General features: G+C 31.9%; 2 protein-coding genes across 4 annotated transcripts in view; both read left to right on the forward strand.

The window, feature by feature from the left end:
- Window positions 1-22,384, forward strand: part of LOC143085463 (uncharacterized) — a 71,204-nt gene that overhangs the window by 8,715 nt on the left and 40,105 nt on the right. The window contains exon 6 of the mRNA XM_076261817.1: window positions 1,152-1,268. Within this exon, the coding sequence (XP_076117932.1) occupies window positions 1,152-1,268 (117 nt within the window). The remainder of the gene's footprint in view (window positions 1-1,151; window positions 1,269-22,384) is intronic.
- LOC143085464 (uncharacterized) lies at window positions 3,765-15,158 on the forward strand. 3 transcript variants are annotated; one of them, XM_076261818.1, is made up of 2 exons: window positions 3,765-3,960; window positions 11,532-15,158. In XM_076261818.1, exon 2 carries the CDS (start codon window positions 11,558-11,560, stop codon window positions 14,276-14,278), a length of 2,721 nt encoding a protein of 906 aa, XP_076117933.1. In that variant the 5' UTR covers window positions 3,765-3,960; window positions 11,532-11,557; the 3' UTR covers window positions 14,279-15,158. The 3 variants fall into 3 exon arrangements, with proteins under 3 accessions (XP_076117933.1, XP_076117934.1, XP_076117935.1); XM_076261819.1 differs by lacking the exon at window positions 3,765-3,960 and adding an exon at window positions 7,710-7,862; XM_076261820.1 differs by lacking the exon at window positions 3,765-3,960 and adding an exon at window positions 9,205-9,312.

Raw genomic sequence — 22,384 nt, forward strand, 5'->3', positions numbered from 1 at the left:
TAGTCAATTTCATAATTTTCTTCATCAAAATTGACCAGTTAAATTGTAAATGCTTACATAAGTTCAAAAAAATAGGGTATTAACTTTGATTGTAGAGCAAAAATATCAGCATTTTTACAGGTAGCAGCATTTTTACAGGTAAACCGTTTCCCTCATTACATAAAGTACACATTCTATTTTTTTTTTACGAATCCTTGTTCATTTCCCAGATTCAGTACCTTTAGTTGTTAAGTTCTGTGTCATTTGGTCTCTAGTGGAGAGTTGTCTCATTGGCAATCATACCACATCTTTTTTTTTGCTATATCAGTAGGTAATAAATAAAGAATAGTATTCCCCTCTGGACGCATTTTATATCTATGAGAACCACTGCCAATAGTATATACTGATCTGTACTTGCTGTTGAACTATACTCTTTTAAAACCAATCATTATAAAAAAAAATATATACTACTAATTGTTAGTTCCATGAAAAAATAAATAGATATAAGAAGATGTGGTATGAGTGCCAATGAGACAACCCTCTCATCCAAATCACAATTTGTAAAAGTAAACCATGATAGGGTAGCGTACGGTCTTCAACACGGAGTCTTGTCTCACACAGCAAGGTATATAAAGGGCCCCAAAAATGACATGTGTAAACTCATCCAATCGGGAAATAAAACGGTTAAAACAAACGAGGGAAAATTATGAACCACATCAATAAACCACAACTACTGATCATCAGATTCCTGATTTATAACAGACATGTGCAAACACATGCAGGTTTAAACGTTCTAAAAGTTACCAACATTCGCCCTTATTTGTAACAATAAGTGTAACATCATAACATAAAAGGACACAGTAACACGAACATTGAAGAGCTGTTGGTGACCTTCTGCTGTTGTCTGCTCTATGGTCGGGTTGTTGTCTCTTTGGCACATTCCCCATTTCCATTCTCAATTTTATTAACGATATTACATATTAAATCCACTTGAATTGACAGGATTAAAGAGTCACATGTACTTCAACCATAAGTCTAAGAAGGATATTTGAAAGACAAAATAAATGATCCTAATGAAAAATACAGATACCAAACCAAGTCCATGAAAGATTTAGAGTTATCCTTCTTTACTCAATATTTTACAGTATATTAAGTACATTTTAATATTTCAGATGTAAACGAGTGTCTATCGAATAATGGTCGATGTGATCATATCTGCTACAATAAAATTGGATCCCGTTTGTGTGTCTGTCGAGATGGCTATCTAAAAGTTGGGGATCGCTGTATTGGTGTGTGTTACTTTTATAATTCTTTCTATATGACAACTTTAAAAATAAAGATCGTTTGTGTCATGACTCTCAATACCTGAAAATATAGCGGCATTTAAAAAGAATTTCAAGCTAATCAAATTGTCCCCCCTTTTTTATGGTATGTTGCAGAGGAAGATGGTCTCCATTTGAGGATCTAACGAATGAAAACCTTATAGTTCGACATATCAGAAAGGGGTAGGGGTAAATAAAGAGCCAATTTAAATAACATTGAAGCAGTTTTTTTTTTTAATAAAAAATCAATTTAGAACGGGTTTATAAAAAAGAAGATGTTGTATGATTGCCAATGAGACAACTATCCACAAAAGACCAAAATAACACAGACATTAACAACTATAGGTCACCGTACAGCCTTCAACAATGAGCAAAGCCCATACCGCATAGTGAGCTATAAAAGGCCCCGATAAGACAATGTTAAACAATTCAAACGAGAAAACTAACGGCCTTTTCTTACCTCTTTGTGTTAAAATCTAATGAGACTAATTTATCTATTGGTCCAAGCATGGATGTGATATAGGGTCAATATAATACTTCTATGGTCCGAAATATAGTTGGACCGTTATTTTTCTCGTTGGAATTGTTTACTTTTGTGATTTCGATGCCTTTTATAGCTGCCTATGCGGTATGGGCTATGCTCATTGTTGAAGGTCGTACAGTCCTGTAACTGTTATTTTCGCTGTCATTTGGTCTCTTGCGGAGAGATCATACCACATCTTATTTGTTTAATTTTTTTATATATTAAAAGGAATTAAGATATGCGAATAGGTAAATCAAAATAAGAGAACACACTCATTTTAGATTCACGGTAACACTTATTATTAACAAAAGTAAAACGCAATTAAAAATCTGAAATGCATGGGATTTAGTGATTCAGTTACACGTATTTCGATTTTGAAATTACATGCACGTCTTTCATCATAAGTTTAATTTCCATTTTAAATACCAGCGTTCGTGCGTATGTAAAAGGTTGTTTTTTAGGGAAAAAATCTTTTAATCTCTTCTAATTGACATCATGTTTAAGTCTTTAACCGGATAAAAAAGTTAAATGTTATAGAAAATAGAAAATGAAATAATTCAGATGTATCCGTAAATATTTATAAATCCGGATACCTTGGATAAACTTTAACGACACATTCTCTTATTGTCAAATTAAATCTGTCATAGAAAACATCCACCGTGTGACACCATTAATATATCAATGCGTTCTTTTCAAATTTGCTAAATGGGGGGGGGGGGTCAAATTTGATGATTACAAGTTTTATTGATACCACCGGTACTCAACTCTGAGGTACTCAATACATGTATTATATCTTTTTATACTGAAAATCCCACAATAAAAAAATATGACGAAATCAAGATAAGATAGTTCAGTGAACATGCAGATATAAATACGTACATGGGGTTGGTGTCAGACCAACAATTACTCCCTCCAATTTAGAACTTATGTAAAAGTAGCCCTACTCTGACACAAAATAGTGCTTTTGATGTTCTTGTTTACTTAAACTAACCAACAAATTTGCAGAAATGAAACTTTTGGTGAAAGAGAAATATATCTAGATCATTTTGAGCCAAAATTTACTTGTCTATGAGTTTGCATTAAAAATTGAGGATTAATGCGCTCCATAGTATACTAATTTTAGATTTCCAGAAAACCAGGTTTTTGTTTTGGAGTACCTCTGTTTGAAGGTCAGTTATTTTGTTAGAAGGCTTTAAAGGTATGGTGAAAATTGGCATGTAGAAAGCTGATACATGTACAATTAAGGATATACCTGGTTTCTATGAAGTTAAACTTAAGGTAAAATATTTAGAAAGCTGTGAAAATTGCAAAATTTGGTTGAACAGATAGGGATTTTTAATTGGTGGTCTGACACCTACATGTATACACATATGCAAGTGCTATCATAATAAATTGTTTTCGTTCATCACCTGATCTGCAATGTGCCCCCATCGACCATACACACGTGCAAATGTTCAAGTTAATTTCTAAAAAAGATGATTGTCCAGCTTTCAGTAGAAATTTTCAGATAACCAATTTATATGTTTATTTCAGTTTTAATATAAAAAGAAAAAAAAAATTATATCCTAGTGTAAATTGGCTGCACGAAAATAATAAAAAAAAATCATATCTCTGATTAAGACCGGTATTAAGTTTTAATATAACATTGCCCTTTTCTTGGATTGATGCTTGGATTACTGTCAACTCATTAACGACAGTTTAAGGAAGGTAACGTTAAAAAAGTGCTCCGGACGCACCCAATTTTATAAAGTATTATTTTCATAATTATTTTTTTAATTAAAAAGGTAATTGACCACTTCAGATTAAATTTTGGAAAGGAAATAACGAAGATCAGTTAGTACACAATATATAATATGTAGCTCCATTACCATTCCAAAAGATTACTCATTTAATCTACACAAAACTAAGAAGGATTATATAGGCGGTAATCATTATAATGTTCCGGCTCGGTATCTTCCGCCAAGTTCCGCATGAAGTCCATAAAAAGACATTCATCCGGGCTGGGAAAAGTTTCACAGCTGGTCGGCTGCACACGCGATCTCCACTTATTCCAAGGCAACCATTATGCCAAATTCTTTGGAAACTAAACGAAGTAGGATTTGGATATTTGGATGAAAAAGTTAATTTTCTGTTCAGGTGAGTTTTTAAATTTAGTTATTGTAGTTAATTAACTTATAAACAAAACTTATGTGTGTACACGCATTCATTTGTTACAAGCATTCCAGTCGGATCAAATAACCAAAAACTTATCCGAAGAGAGGAACAATTGGGTTTCTCATCATGAAGCATACTTTCGATATTACATTCAGATTTAAATATTTATAAATATACACATGTAATCAGGTTTCCTATGCCTCTATGTAAATATTATTTGAAATTATATAATTCCTTGGAACATTATTTTTTATAAATTTGTAAATTTATGTCACGTATTTAGATTCGAATTCAGTCATAACAAAAAGTGTTAGGTTTGAATACATTTATAGATTTTTATTTTATTTATTTATTTAAATACGAAATCATTTTACAGTTATAGATGTAGATAAATGCACTCATCGTTAGATTTGGAAATAATAATATCAATGGTATATTTGTCGAGTTTAAATCTCTTTTGACTGATCTCATAAGTCATTTTCCCATTTTGTATATTATAATTTTCTTTTTTTTCTTTTTTTTTTTTCATAAAATACGAATATAGAAATTGATTAATTTAGTTATAAATCATTACATGAAATATATTTAATGAAAAATACATTTTAAACCCAGACACATAACGCATATGCGTTTCTTATTGATATCCTTTGTGTACCTTCGGAGAATTCTTTCTTTGGATCTGGAAATAGAAACAAGTCACGTGACCCTTGTATCTTGCAAAGTTTCTTCGTGCCTCATTAGCATCCTCAGATATACAGGGAACACAAACTACAAACCACTTCACCTGAGGTATCAAGTTACATACAGGACTTGATGGAATCTGGATGGAAAACATGCCAAGTTTTTTCTGATTGTAGCTGAAAATTTTCTTATTTTTTGTGTAAAGTGGAAACTACGGAATAGATTAACCTACATTTTTGCTTACCATGATTGAGAACAAGTAGCTGTTTTAGAAGGATCAACACATGTGATTCATTTTTCAGGCAGATTTAACTTATGCTTATCTGTGACAGTTCAAAAGTCCTAGTTAGAACTGCTGTAATTGATTTTCCCAAATCTGAGCTCAGTATGGGCGTAGATCATTTTGAAGCAACTTCAAAAAAACAACAAAAACCCAAGGATCGCCAAAATCTATTATAATATATATAATTACTTTAAACAATTCTAGTACAATAGAAAAAAAACAACACTTTTATCAAATGGTATTTGAATGGAGAAAAAAAAATCATACTATAAATAAATCTAATTATATATCCATCGCTTTTTTAAAAAAAATCTATAAATAGACTTTTCTCGAATAATAAGTGAAAATACAAAATAAGCTAAAAGCACGGACGTGATGGTACATCGACTCCTAATGGTAATTTTATATGATGTAGTATCTCTGGTATGGTTTTTAATACAAAATGTGCTGCAACCCCGAAAAAGAACTTCATCTTGTATTGTCTTACCATATATTTAATACCCATTACATCTATGATATCAATAAGCAGACGAGGTGAATACGTAAAAATCGAACCAAAGATAAGTTATTTTATTGGAAATAAATGTAGCAGACGTCATTTGGCTGTTTGTATTGTTGGGTTACTGTTATTGAAGTTAATTTTTGTTTCGATTTTTATTCATCTATTCGTACTTTTGTTAATTCTATAAATAATTGGAATATAAGAATTATATTACTCTTACAATGCTGTAGGTTAGACCATAGATGTAATACCCATAGCTATGGGTATTAAATCTATGTTGATATATACCTAATGACGAAAGAAACGTACCACCTCCATTAATTGCATAAAACTTTTTATGAATAATTATGATCAAAATGCGTCCAGATTTTCAATTTTCTATTGTTACCACGAAAACTTATATATTTTTATTAGTAAACTCTGCACTCAATTCATTTTTTTTTTCAATTCAAGGTTATGCATATAATATAACAGATTTATACAAATGTGTAGCAAATACCAGAAATTATTACACTACTTATTTGTTTTGTTAAAAATAAAGAGAACAAATTACCTTTACATGTATTTATATAAGAATAAAAAATTGTATGGAAGTAGAGATCTATACACTAACAATGAGTTAGTATCTACTTTGAGAAAATTACAATACAAATCATAAATTTCAAACAACGAATCGATTTGTCCAAATATTGGGGTGTCAAGAATAATACTTCAAATATTTGTGTGGCATTCAACATATTTTTGACAGAAAATTCCTATATAAGACAATTTAAAAAAATGAAAGATCATAAAACATGTCTTCTATCTCAATAGTTTTTTAATTACATTCAACGACTTATCTACCGTAAATAAGCTTTTCAATTGGACTGTAGTGGTCTGAAACGTGTGAGAAAGGCGATTGACTATCTACCCCCCCCCCCCCCCCCAAGATCCATCGAAATTGGATATAAAACTTTAAATACTCATGAAACGTATGATACAGCACAGGACACTTGTTTTGTCACAACTTTGAGAAGACTTAATTTGTTGTGGATAGAAAATCAACCCAGCATCTGACTACCTATAATAATCATTGAAAAATATAGTCGTTTGAAAAGATGAAAGGGTCAAAGACCTTACAGTAATGCCTTTTTGATTGTTTTTATATCAACATTAATATTCTGTTTGGTCAATCACATCCATGTTCTAAAAAAAAAATGATAAGAGTTATCTTCCTTATATAGTTTTTTTTTTAGATCTCTATTAGCATTTGAATTTTTCTTTTTTCAAATGAAAGATTTTGTAATTTGCAGTTTTTGATACTTAGTATATCTTTAATTGATTTATGACAAATTATGGTGATGTAATGTACATTCCTACTCTTATAGCTATCGAAACAATAGTAGTTATCTTGTAACCTGCACACTTGTGTTATAACAGCTAATACATTATTTCTAAGTTAGGGATTTAAGACGCCTCATTTCTTTTACCGCAATATATAAACACAGGTTAAACGAATAAAATATTCATCCTAAGTGACCCCAATTGTTCGTATTTATAAACTATACACTAAAATGCTAGTTGAATCGTATTCACGTAAGGAATCCGGAAATATTTCAATTTGGTTTTCCCGACGTTTTAAATATCCAAAACATATATGTAATAATGAAAATGTGTGTCATTCAATCTTTGTAGAGGTGTATGACATGTTCTTGTCTAAGAGAAAGGTACATACGCATGGTTTCGATCTGGTGATGGTCAGTATGCATCAACTTGGCAATTTCTTAAAAAACTCCAACCGTGCGAGGGCAGTCGTTGTTTACATGGTCATCTATTTTTTGTAGGCATAGATAGATAACTGACTCATTGGTAACAATAGCACACCTTCTCATATTACTATGTTCAAATAAACTGATATTTTGCAAGCAGGTATTCGCTGTAAAATAGAAATGGTGTGATTTTTTGGGGCGAAGGTCATCATGGTCATTATCATTTATTATATACATACTAGTATATACATGAATTAACAGGGGGGGGGGGGGAGAATTTTGTGCCCAATTAAAAACAATTATGTGGTTTGCATTTTGTTATTGTCCGATCCCAGTTAAATACATAATAAAATAAAAGAGTTTTGTTTTCCCTAGTTAAACTTTTCTGTATCCAACCCTGCACACTTATTTAGGTTAAAATGAAATAGTTTCCCTCAGTTTTGGACTACGAACAATGTTTAATTAATGGGCAGACTTTACACGAGTGGATGTTTATCCGTGTCATTAATACTTCGACGTTATCCAAAGTGCATATACAAGATGTTTCAATGCTTCCGAAACAGGAAATATTTTGAATTGATCCGGTTTGGTTCCTCCCCTATTTAATATATTTAAAGTACGTCATCCGCACATAATTTAATTGCATGGATATCTGCACAATACGATTAAGGTAAATACTTTTTTTTAATTCTTTACTTGTTTATACGAATTGGCCTCAACAATTCACTTTCTCTATACAATGAAAGCTTTAGAATGGCTACGTTTTCAAACATTCATCAACTATTGTTCATTTATTGCATTAAAACAAATAGTTATATTACCAAGTGTAATGATAGGAAAATAGATAAGTTGATTGTGTGATTGATACACGAAGTTTTAACGCCATATATCGGGCGAAGAACAAGGAACAAAGTCTGACACAGTATTGCAAACGCATTTTCGCAATTCGTCTATGCCTTACAAGGTAGATAGAACGCTTGGAAGCAAATCTGATCCTTGCTTGACTCTGTTGAATTTATTCAATACCTTTCTCTTAATAGGTAGAACTAGACATTGTACTGAAAACCGTCTATTGCTGAAGAGTCTAGCTGATCTCTAAATTATTTTTGATTGTGTTGCTTGGTTTCTGTCTCATTGACATTTATCAAACATATATTTTTTTTTATTCCAAATAGAGATGAAATTATTAAGACTATGTAAGCTTGCATGTGTTTGATATCTGTCTACTTTTTGTTTATGAGTATAAACTTAAAACTTTTTTTTTTAAATTAAATAAAATGAAGGGAAAAGTAAGAAGAACTCTACCCGAAACACCACAGTGCCTTTATAAAATTAATTTGGTCTTCCAATATGCTTTCATCTGTTGATAGTGATTGGGTGATATAAACAACATGTGCGTCTATATAAATGACATATAGCGGAGATGCTGTCTATATGACAGCAACCCAAACGACACAATCAATCAAAAGACATATAGCGTTCAACAAAAAAATGATGTGTTTACACTATGGCAATATCTAAATTATCCCAAGTCTTAAAGAATTTTATAAATAGATGTTATAAAAACCACAAAAGGTCTGCCATCGACTATGTACTCTACAAATATAAAAAAAAACTCAAAAGATATGACATAAAACTACCACTGACATTTAAAATTCTAGTTTTCTTTCTGGTTTGATTTATAATATGAATATTTTAATGTCATTGTTAACTATATGATAAACAAAAGTAGTGAAATATTTAGGTATTAAATAAAATGACTTCTCTCGGAGTCTCATTCCTTCGATTTTGATGTGAAAACAGCCGACGATTGTCAAGTGAGTGGCCGTTATGTGAGTGGCCGTTGTGTGAATGGCCGATCAGGAAAGACATAGTTCTACGTTTGCACACTGAATTAAACAAGAAGTAAATATAAATAAACACGATGTAATCATTTGTGTGAAGACGTACTTTCCGAATTTTAACCATATAAGTTCCTCCTACACTTTGTATATATTTACTGCGGAATGTTATCCAAACCGGCTTGTTTCTCAATTCCTTCTTTATTTTGATCAATATAACCTAAAAAATGCAATTTAAACACTTGCACTGGACAATGTGATTATATATACTATCTTAAGGTAGGTACCGTTCCAAACTAGGATATAGTACCCTACACTGACTGATTAAAATAAAACTATTAAAAGTCTTAATGGTTCTTTTTTTGAATAATTTAGATACATGGATAGAGATATATTACCTTGTAGTTAATACTTTATGGTTATTATACAATGTTATATAAATACTTATTTCTTCTCTAGTGTAATTGCTACATGACCCCATACAAATAGAATGATCAATCAATTAATTGATTGATTGATTGATTGATTGTTGTCTAGCTCAAAAGCTACATTTTGAATTTAAGAAACACACATCATATCTTAGTGCCCCTCGATAGAATGTCATGAATAATTAGTTTGTTATTACCTTAGTCATAATCTTAATGATTACTTTTAAAGGGAAAACGGTAGTATTTAATTTTCCCAGCATTAGGTTGGCCTTTTGTGTACCCAAGACAGGGCGTAGGAAGTCAACTTAAGAGCGCTGTGATTGGATGTAAGGGTACAATATATTTTTTATTTATCTATGAATAACTGCAGTGTGTATATTTACAATATAAATTTTGAAACTTATTGAAATATTTTCTAGAGAATTATTCGAAAAGACTTGCAAAATTTCATAAATTTGGTGCAAAATGACGGTGGGCATGGATAACATAAACAAGCTCCGTTGGAAGTTGGTCATGATACTATTTGGCTTTAATTTTTAAAACACAATAATAAAGTACTAACACAACATATAACTGTTTTATTCAGGTTTTTATCTTAAAAAGTGGTAAATTTAGAAAATGTTAACATTGTCGCCTATGGCAGAATAAATAGTACCGTTTTCCCTAAATATACACGGTATTCAGACTTTAATCGCCGAAAACGAAATGGTTACCAAGGAATTTAATTTGCGGAATCCATAATTTTTACACGCATATAAAAAAACCTTGTATTCTGTAGCATTTTTTTAATTTACTTTTCCTTTTTTTATATATAAATATATTTGACGGCGTTAATTCTACATATTGTCGAAGACAAATTTGAAACAACTGATGGTCTATTTACTATAGTGATGTTCTGGAGCACCTACGACCACCCCCGGGATAGCCCGTAGCTCAGTCTTTATAGTTTTCACTGTTGTTCTTTGTGTGTTGACTTTTGTTTTTTCGTCGTTTTTTGTTTTTTTCCAATGACATTGTGTCAGTTTGGTTTCAATATGTATGTTTGAATATTCCTTCGGTATCTCTCGCCTCTATCGTATAAGTATATTCGATGTTTTTTTTTTAAATTGAAGCATGGCACAAAAGAAATATTATAATGTAGAGCATTTTAGTGTCGCCACAATAATACCAATATAATAGTATACGCGGAACTTGACTTTTGAAATAGACTTTGAGATCACTGACGCTATTTCCTATTCTAATAAAGGAATATAATATTGTATCCAATCCACATCAATATAAGAGGTAGGGGGCGGCTAGACATGCAAGCCATCCGGGGCCGAATAGTTTCAGAGAACGATAAATAGTCCTTTAATTTATTGGAAAAAAAGGAGGCAGATGTCTTTAAAAGATATTTCAAACGCTTATAATTAAACGCTGAATTTAAAATAGCACATGTTTTTATTCTGACGAGTGTTGGTGGTGCCAAAAATCTATTTACCGGATTGAAAATTAAAAAGAATACACGTTTTACCTAGAATACTCATTAATCAGCTTTGTTAAAATAATTAGATATAGGAAGAAGTGGTATGAGTACCAATGAGAACTCTTCATCCAAGTCACAATTTATAAAAGTAAACCATTTTTAAATAAGTTTATAGACAATCATGCACGGACTACGTGTAAATGTAAATCTATTTCCATTTTTTTTTTTTGGATTATGCAAATAAAATAATTGGCATTAAACCAAGGAGCCTGTGTTTCACATGTTGTCGTTGTAATTTGCCACCTGCCATATTTAGATTAAATTAAATAAGGCATAGGTTTTCTCGTTTGAAAAGTTGATGTTATTTTTTATTCCGAGTCGTTTGTTTTACTGCTTATGCCTTGCTGTGACCATTTGTTCCTTTCACCAATGACCATTGGTCTTTGGTAGACATTTTTCTCATTTTTAATCATAGTATATTTCCATCATGTTCTTTTAAAACTACCATTTGAATATAAGTTCTTACCGGAAGATGATAATAAAAAAACATAAGTACTGAGTCTTTAGAAATACATGATACTAACTCATTTCATATTGTATTTCAGGTTGATGTCATGCTAAGAACAGGAAAATGCTAAACAACGAGAGAGATCTAGTTACAAGACTATTAAAGCAAAATATTGTCACGTTGTGTAAGGAGACCGTTTCATACGACACGCAACTAGAAATAGACGGCATTATTTGTATCTCAACCGGTAATGAATCCCAGCAAATAGTAGTCAAGGTACATAACTTCTTCCAAAAACTTGGCAATAAATCACCAACTCCACGGAAACATACTGAGCAATCACAACAATCACCGAATGATCATGTTTGGAAGACAAACACTGAAGCAAAGAGGTATCCAATAGGTCAGTTCAATGTTCAGAAAGATCCAAATGATATTTGGCAAAAGCAGCTTCAAAATTACAAAAATGATATAAAACTTCAAAATGAAACGAATGGTGGGATTGTAGACAATAATAACGATGCGACTTCTAATGGATATGACGAGAGCCACGTGGAACACAACAGCCAAACCGTCTTACCACAAATTCCGAAGACAATTACTAGTCTGGAACAGGACGAAACCAGTTTTCAAGAAGAAAACGATAAAGGAATTTTAAATGAATCCTCAAGTGGAAGCGATACAATGGATTATGAAGATAATGCAATGAATGATGATGTTGTAAATGGAGCTAACGATAATCTCAGTAATCCACACATTATATCGTTTCATGAGAATGGAGACGTGATTTCGGAAATGCCAGGACAAAGTCCTGTTAAAATGTCACCAACTGACATACAAGCTAGCTTTATCGACATGAAATCACCAAAGAAACATTCTTCGCGCGACGAAAACTCGATGATTGAATGTAAATTGGGTAAAAACTGCAATACTGACGAAGATTTGTCAAAGGTGCCGATACGACAAGTTCGAGATATACAGTGCAAACGCTGTGGTACTATACTCTCAGACGGACAAGCGTTCGAGCAACATAACACGGATGTCCATAGCGTATACACCTGTAGAGTTTGCTTTAATACTTTCACCTGTAGAAATAATATGAAGCGCCATATGCGACTCCACACTGGATTTCGACCTTATACTTGCAAGTTATGCTCTGAAAGTTTCACCCGTAAGGACGATATAAAACGTCATCTTATACGCCATAGCTTTGATAAACCGTTCCGCTGTAATGTCTGTAGAAAGGGATATATGGATCGCAAAACCGTGAAGAATCATATACGAAAAGAACACCACTCTAAAATAATTCACATTTGTCAGACATGCGGGGAAGCATTTGATAACTCTGTCAAATTTCAAGATCACAAAAAGAATCACCCAGAACTTAAAATGTTTCAGTGTTCATTATGCAAATTTACTGGGTCAAACTTATTGACCTATAACAAACATCAGTTAATACACGAGATAAAGAAGGATTATTGCTGTGAACCATGTGACCTTAAATTTGGAGATCCTTTCCGATACACAACACATTTAAGAAAACACCGGTCTGATCCGAACTTCATCAGCTATCGATGTTGTTTTTGTAATTTAAAGCTTTCAAGTTATGATCTTTTCATGCGACATGAACATAGTCATGACCAATCAAAACAGTTCACGTGCTTTGTTTGTATGAAACAGTTTCAAAACGATGCCTCACTGACGGAACATAAACGAAGTCATCCTACATACAATTGTGGAAACGAAACACCTCCACCAAGCATGCTACCGAATGTTATTGCGTCCCGTTTGATGGCTCAACAACCGATTTTCCCATCTTTTATGAGTTCATACTCCTCACAAGGCATATTACCTGAAGCACCTGATCAACCAATAGACGCAACAGTTGCAGCTACAACATTGGAACTGGTCAAAACCGAATTTCCAAAGCCGGAAACAAAAAATGACGTTGAATTAATGGAACAGTCATTTCAACCAAAACAGAGTACCGAGAACAACGACTATTGGTGTGCAGAATGCCAACATGGATTTGCAACCGAAGAACACCTAACGGAGCATATAGTCCTTGCTCATGAAGGAAGTGTTTTTGATAACGATGCTGAAGTAAGGAATACAACCGATGATTTTTCCAAAACAGACAAGCAAAACGAATTTGATAAAATACCGAAATCTGAATTGTTCGAGATGTCTGATAACGACGAATCCTGCGACGAATTAGAAAATATGGAAATGCACGAGAATATATCTAGATCTGGTTCACCGAGCGGCATAAGGTATACTCCAGTTCCAATATTCAGTAACTCAAGACTTAGCAAAAGATCAAAAGCCCGCCAAGAATCGAAAGCAGAGGGTGACTGTAATATTCAACCCGAGTCAATCGACTTTAAAGACGAAAGGTCAAGCGACAGTGCTGGTGTCCCATTACTCGACACAGGAGAAAACTCGTCAAGTCCAAAAACGGATGAATACTATGAAAACATTAAAGGGGACAAGAACTTTCACGCACAAACTCATTTTTCATGCAGTATTTGCTTTCTGAGTTTTTCTGACTTTGAGCCATATGATCTGCACAGCAGTATGGTACATCGGAAGTACATATGTCATTTTTGTGGGAAAGATTTTACGTCACGCCCAAATCGCGATCGACACGTGAGGTACCACACAGGAGAAAAACCGTTCAAGTGTGACGTCTGTCATCAGTGTTTTGTTCGAGGGGACGATCTACGCTACCACAGGACATCAAAGCACCCGGATGTGAAGCCATATACATGTACTATTTGTGGTTTGTCCTTTCCTTGGACGAAAGATTTAGAGAGACATGCAAAAACCCATGGAATAAGTTGATGTGCTATTTATCAAAAGTATTATATTTTGAAAATAGATTTAGTGGGCATTGGACATGTTGGGTGACCCTTGTTCTATGTACGTTGAAAACACATTTATTATATTATGCATGATCAGAAATAATCGTTTGACCGATAGTGTTGGCATATTACGTCCCATATGTTTAAATTATAGTTTTGCTAAATCAAAATATAATTCGTAAACCTGATAAAATATACCATGATTGTATTCATAAAGTCATCGTCAGTATTATTTCCACACTTTCTTTTTTTGTGCGATGGAGAAAAAATATTTATATCAGATGTGTTTAAGTGTACCATGTGTACAAAAATGTTATTGTTAAAAGAAAATATATAAAAAAAAATCAGTTTTGTTGCATAAGGCCAAATAAAAAAGTATGTGTCGTTCCAGTTACATCTGAAAAAAGTTAGGGTGGGTAGGTAGGTAGGGATTTTTTTTTTTATTTTATGTTTTTTTTTTACATTGAGTCTATGGGAGCAACATTCTGACTTTAACAGTGCTTAAGGAAAAATGACAATAAAGTCTTTAGGGTAAGGCTATTTTTAAGCCAAAAAAGAAGGGACGGTAGGGTTACTGGAACCACACATATATTTTTATTTGGCCTAATAACGCGTAGATAAAAAAAAACTTTTGCCTGTAATATTTTTCTATTGTGCTTTACTGTAGTGCTTTTATGCTAGTATGAGTAATGTTTATTTTCACTACATATGTTTGTAAGAATAGCAGTATTCCCAAACTAAGTTTGAATTCGATGCTAGTCCATGAACAATTCATATTTACACCTATTTTAAACTTTGCTTCAATTGCTTTCATTGTTATATTGTTATGTATGATGCTTGTAATAAATGTACAGGTTGGATTATTTGTTTCAGCGTTATTTAAATATGACCTTTTGGGGTGGTTAAGTTTCATTTGTCATATTTTATTTTATTTCAAAAATCCTTTTGGTCACACTTTTAAAATACGCTCATTTTGTATTTGAAATATGGAGCCAAAGTCTGAACCGATATGGAACTGAAGGTGGACATATAATGAAACTTTTTATCCACCAATTGAAATTCGAAATGTGTCATTGTATAAGAATATCTGTTTTCGAAAATACATTTAAAAGAAACACATATGTTGTTAAAGTTGATTTAAAGTTTTCAACTCTTTTCACGGACTCGAAATCATTACATTATACAATCTCATTGTTCTTTTATCTATTTTATTGGACAGCACACATTTTGTTTTAACCCTTAAATATACTAGTATGTTGGTGTTCGTGGTCTTTTCCAGTTGACATTATATAAGTATTGTTAGAATTATAATGCCAGAGTTTTAAGATATTGAAACTATGGCATTGAGCAATATTTGAACGAATGAATACCTGGCCGTACCTAGTCAGCCTATCTGAACTATCTTGTGATGTTTGTTGGGTTTTTGTGCACTTACTTTGATTGACAAAAATACCACCAAACATACGAATATAATTATGCTGTTTTTTCACGATCTATATAAAAATTTTAGATTTATAATAGTTCAAAATGTGTTTCGTCTCGATTTGCTCGGCAGTATATTATCAGTTTTTATGGAACTACGCCCAATTTCAAAAATCCTGAATCTGCCCTTGGTGGTTGACGCGTACTGTCCAAAATATTTTAAAATTCATAGAATTAGTGTATCCCATTATAGGTAACTACAAATAACAAATCCGATACTATCTAAACGTCTGAACGTCTGAACATGGACGAACCTAATTGAATGAGCATACGGCACACTATAAATATGATCTAGCCACTACGATCAGTAAATTGAGAAAAAACAAAATTGTTGATATTTACTTGTGGATGGAAGCCGTGATCAAGGAAACATAATTTCACCATTCTAAGCGTGATAAAAGATTTGAATCATGCGTCACCTAAAGATAAGATTCTCGGATTACTATGTATCACTGAATGAACGGAATGCATACATGGAGAAGTAACATTCTACACATACATACGTATCAAAGTTATAAGTCATATAAACGAACTACATATGAAATATATTAACAGAAAATAAAAAGCCGTGTGTTAAACACGATGACTGGGAGAAGGTCATCGTTTAATTTTTACAAAAAATACTTGAATTATTTCAAATATTATCAGTCAATAGAGGGTTGCTGCTCACAAGGAAGCTATTAAACCAATGATTCCAAATGGTGATTGAATACCCGTTTCACATATGATATCGGATATGTTTCTTAATCCCGTTCCGTTTCCACGAATATGACTACCGAATAAGACTAATTACCGGGTGCCAAATGTGGAAAAAGATCTGCTTACTCTTCCGGAGCACTCGAGATCACCCCAAGGTTTTGGTGGAGTTCGTGTTGCTTAGTCTTTAGTTTTCTATGTTGTCTCTTGTGAACTATTGTTTGTTTGTTTGACTTTTTTTCTTTTCTAGCCATGATAGTTATCAAAGGTACCAGGATTATAATTAAGTACGCCAACGACATTGTCAATTTAGTTTCTATTTATGAGTTATAGAATGTCCTCTGGTAGTTTTTGTCCCTCTTTTATTACATTTAAAAAACTGATTTCTATGCAATGTTTAAGTTCAATGTTTTGATTGTTTTCATAAACTAACTTTATATTGGCGATACAATAATGTATTGTGATAGCTATGATCTCTAATGAGACAATTCACAACAGAAAAGAAGCTAAGAATATCAACCGACCCTCATTATCAATATTCTAGATGGAAGTCAAGATATGAGGCAAACTAAATTGAATCTGTTTTCTCATTTATCTCAAGTTCAATTGGATAGATGCATTCTACATAGTCAACAAGTTCTTAATTATTTAAGTATAGAAAATAATCTTTATTGTGGAAAGTGGAGTTTAAATTTATAACCCAAAAGCCCTCATGATGTTTTTTTGTGATTTTTGTTGTTAGTTTGCTGTCTCAATAATACCCTAAATCTTTTATTTATAGTCCAGAGGCGGATTTAGGGGGGGGGCAGGGGGCCCGCCCCCCTCTTTTGGGAAAAGAATTGGTTGCTTATATAGGGAATCACTGAAGCGTGACTGGAGCGGGCCCCCTCTTAGGTCAGTCAGTGGTCCCCCAGTTATGACAATTTCTGGATCCGCAACTGTAGTCAGACTCGAGCACTATAAATACAGACTCTTAAAACTGAAGATGAATATGGGTACTAGAATATATCAAAAAGGTCGTCATTTTGACAAACCTATGCTGAATGTATGGATATACACTGACGATATACCCCACTAATAAAACGGGTCTTTCTTCAAGAAATACCTTGTCTTGGTAAAGTTACATGCCAATAAAATAAGATGATTTTGGGTCAAAAGCTTTGGCATAGTCTCTCATTGATTGTAAAAAGTGTATAGGTCAAATACAAACTTGTGAACGTTACCCAGTTTTAGATATCGAGGAAGAATTGCGGATATTATTATTAATATGGAAAATGATAGCTAAACTAAAACTGACTTAGTATGTTATTTGATAGATGCCAGTAATAATAATGAAAAAACTACCCACACTTTTTCTGTTGGACTCTTATTGACTGAAAGATGAATCATTTGATTTCGTCATATGTTTACATTTTGTATGAAAACCTCTCAGGACCAAATAATTATTAGCTCTGCATACCTAATCAGTCAACACTTTTTTTGGCATTGTTCATGTACTTCTTTCAAACGATTATACTTTTGAAAAAATCGTAAATTTTATTCATTTGAAAAAAGTAGTTTACACTATATCTTGAAATATGAATAATAATAATAATAGATATATAGCAATTAATTCCTATCCTATGATATGCATATACACCAATGATTGCAATTTAATAAGTATTTTACGAGATAAAGCTTATTTCACGTGGATATTTCATATTTGATATCTTGTTGCATGAACTGTTCATTTAACAAGATAATTTCTGTCTGTCGAAGTTTTGTATTGGCAGATAGTAAACATGTATAATTTTGTTGATATAGTATTTTAAACAATAAAATTCACATAAAGCAAATTCTGATTTTTTTTTTACATCGTGGTAAAAAAATATTGACACACCCTTTACAGTTACTCTTCTTAAGATATTCAAAAGAAATCAATATAAGGAACACATTTGGGTTATGATGTAAATACTAACTGGGTATCACAATCCCAGTTGTCAGCACTTCGGTATTGACATGTGTATTAATTATGTGGTCATTTTATAAATTTCCTGCTGAACAAAGTATGAATTTTTGAAACACTAAGGATATTCTCCCAGGCATATATTACCTTAGCCGTATTTGGCACATTTTTTGGAAATTTTTGGTTCTCAATGCTCTTCAACGTTTTACTTGTTTGGCTGAATAACTATTTTGATCTGTGCGTCAATGATGAGTCTTATGTATACGAAACGGGCGTCTGGCGTGTTAAATTATAATTCTGGTACCTTTGATACCTATGGCAAACGTTACATAACGCACAATATTATATACAAGCATACAACATCTATTCCTTACAAATATGCCGTAGTTTTAAGTTTCATTTATTTTTTTTTGAGTTGTATCTGGAATAATGTTTACCTTTGCTGTGTTCGTTAGTTTAATCACAACTACTGTGGCGTAAAGCATCCAACACGCAATTAATCAATCAATCAGAATAACAAAAGATAAATTAAGAGACAACACATAATTTACACAAAAAGCAGACATCTCCGAACAAAGACACACAAACAGAGACAAACAACAACTAACAACAAATGGTATAGATAGCCTGACTTTGTTCACACTCAAAATGTTGTGATACTATACCAGTTCAACGTCCATAGAAACCTCAACCTTTGCATATCTTGCATGTCGATGTTTAGTTGGAAAATCTTATTATTTCATTTTGTCGCTCCTTGTGATATATTAACTGGATTTATTATTTTGTTAATTCATCTTTTTAAACTTGAAATGATCAGTTTTCTTATCTGTGAGTATTTACTTGTGCTTTTGATACAACTGCTGAGTATATTTAGTTTATATTAGGTTATCGACTATACTGTATATATTTGTTTGGTATAGTACTCACTGAATATAAACATAGGTATACATTTTACAATACAAATACCAGACTGCTTCCATAGGCTTACGAAGCTCTTTTCTCCAAAAATATTAAACCTTAGGGTATTACCAGCCCAGTAGTCAGCACTTTTGTGTTGGCAAGAATTATTATTGATATGGTCATAGTTATAGAATAACTGTTTATGAAACTTAGATTTTTCGAAATTTTTAGTGTTTTTTGTATATATACCTTAGGATAAACTTATCTGTATTTGACAAAATCATTCGTAATTTGGATCCTTATTTGGTCTCACACTTAGTACTTTATTTGACTTTTTTTTTACTTCATTCATTGTTTCTAACGGTGAGAATTGTGTGATCCTGGTTTGCCCACTTTTAATTAAATACATATGTAAACATAGGTGGCATTGTTGTTATAACAATTATAGTTTATTTCTTAATTATAGTCAATAGTTTTTACCTTTTATTTTACCTGTAAAATTTTAAAAAAGATATTATATTCTGCTATTAAATCAAGGAAAATGTGCTAAAATATTCTATATTTTATATATTTTTTGGCAGGAAAATGTATTAAAAATTTGACTAACAGAAAATTGAAGAAATAAGAAAAAATGTGTACAAAAAAATGTTTATTATTTTTTTTTTATTATTGATACATTCTGAAAAAAAGTGAAATGTAAAATACTAAAACTAAAGATTAGAATAAATGTCAGTTAGATTTCTTTTTAATTTTTTTACCTAATTTTTTTTTTTTTTTTGAATTTTAATAAGTTCACTGTTCTGAAATTTAATATAAAAAATATCCAGTTAATTTTTACAAATTGAATTTAAATGCAACTGTTCAAGCTTGAAATATGACACATTTTGAACAGTAATCTGCATCCAAACCAGCATTTTCCTTAAAAAAAAAATAACAATAAAATGGAACCACTACAACATAGAAGGACCCCACACCACAAACCACCTGGAAGGATGGCACAACAAATTTATGAAGAGAATCAAACATGCCCACCCCCACATCTATGAAATCATAGAGATCATCGAATTACCGAGGAAGACCAAGGCACTTACAGAATGTAATAAATAATTAACTGAAATAATGTTTTGTGACTTTTTATGTATATATAAAAGATTTTATTTCTCATCATTGTACATATAGTGCCCCATATTTTAAAAGTATTTTACTATAGTGCTTTATTTATTTCCTTATGCAATAGATTTTAAAAATTGGTTCATATATCATAAAAAGTATGTTGCCAGTAAAAGAGAATTTGTACTTAATGAATTACGATGTGGTGTGGCGCCAATTAGAATTGAAACAGGGAGATATGAATGTGTTTTATTTGAAAGTAGATTTTGTATTAATGATTCATGTATGCAACAGAAACTCATTGAAGATGAAAAACATGTATTACTCAAATGCCCTTTATATTCACATGCAAGACCAGAGGTTTTTACTAGAGCAGATTCTTTTAATAGTGTTTTTTTTTAGACTTAATTGATAATGAAAAAAATATATTCTTATTTACCAATGAAAATTGTTTAGCTTTTATTCTGCCGAAATCTGCTATGATATTTGAATTCAAAAGAAGAATGTTTTATATGGATAATTGTATTCATGTTTGTATCGTACAAGTAGAGAGGTGAAACTATTAAAAAATATTTTATTTTGATTTTCTTTTGATATATAGAAAAACACTGACAAACTATATACCTAAGTCGGAAAAGACTATACAATTGTATGCTCATTAAACCTTTTGTTTTGTTTTGTTTTTTTTCTTTTCTATTGATTGTACTTGTTGAGAGATGAGACTTTAATAAAACATTGAATTGAACTAATAAATAATTGGTAGAATTAAAAGTGGGCAAACCAGGAGTACACCGTTTCTAGCGTCACTGATGAGTCGTTTGAAGACAAAACGCGCGTGTGGCGTATTAAAATTAAACCTGGTATCTATCATGAGTTTATTTGATATGGTAGTTGGAATCTTATTCTATGAATAATTTAAGTTTTTCCATAACAAATATAATGCTAAAATCAGTGTTCAATGTCAAAAAAGAGATGTTGAATTACCCATGAAGCTTCAATTACATCAACCAATGAACATAATATGTTAAGGAGCATTTTAGGATTTCTGAATTTACCTTTGTAGTTTTATTTTGCCTTTTTCCGTTGTTTATTGCTTTTGGATTCTTGTACTTGTTCCTCTTTATTATCATAAACGTTTTTGTTGAAAATTGTTTTCCTGTTTTTTGTTCTATTAGAGGTATTCGCTTTATCTTATAACTATAGAAAACGGACAAAAAGAAATTAGAATGAAATTCAAAACAGTGTGGCTGTGGCAATTGTTTGACACATTAAATTCATCCATTGACTGGGACAATTTAGGTGAACGTTTGTATGTAACGACCACTGCTCACTATGTACTTTTTAAAGACACTTAAACTATGGGGTCACCAAAGGTTCTCAACACCTTAATAAAGTAATTCGAAAAATTAATCAGAAATAACACGATGTTTTGATTTATATCAATTATATAAATCAAAACATAAAAGTTATTCCTGATTAATTTTTCGAATTATTTTATAATTAAAGGCGTTAAGAAACCTTTGGTGACCCCACAGTTAAAATGTCTATCGTAGGTGCGTCGTGAACAGTGGTCGTTACAGACAAACGTTCACGTAAATTGTCCCAGTCAATGGATGAATTTAATGTGTCAATCAATGGCCACAGCCACACTGTTTTGAATTTCATTCTAATAAATATCAAGAGATTGAGGAAGTTGAGAGCTCAACACAAACACATTTTGGACAACAGTTTAAACGATAAAATATCTGGATCACCTTGAATTTGATATGATTTAAATTAAAGGAACAGCCTTCACCTATTTTAAATCAAACTGTTTTATTACAATTTAGTTCCTCTAAATGTTTTATATCCGAAAATTTCCTTATTTTTATCACCAAGTAGATTAAGAAAAGAAGTTTTGCAGTCACGTTTTTTTGAAACACAATGCATCAGTAATTATTATCATAAATTGTG

This window comes from Mytilus galloprovincialis, chromosome 8, assembly GCF_965363235.1.
Source record: "Mytilus galloprovincialis chromosome 8, xbMytGall1.hap1.1, whole genome shotgun sequence".
NCBI lineage: Eukaryota > Metazoa > Mollusca > Bivalvia > Mytilida > Mytilidae > Mytilus > Mytilus galloprovincialis.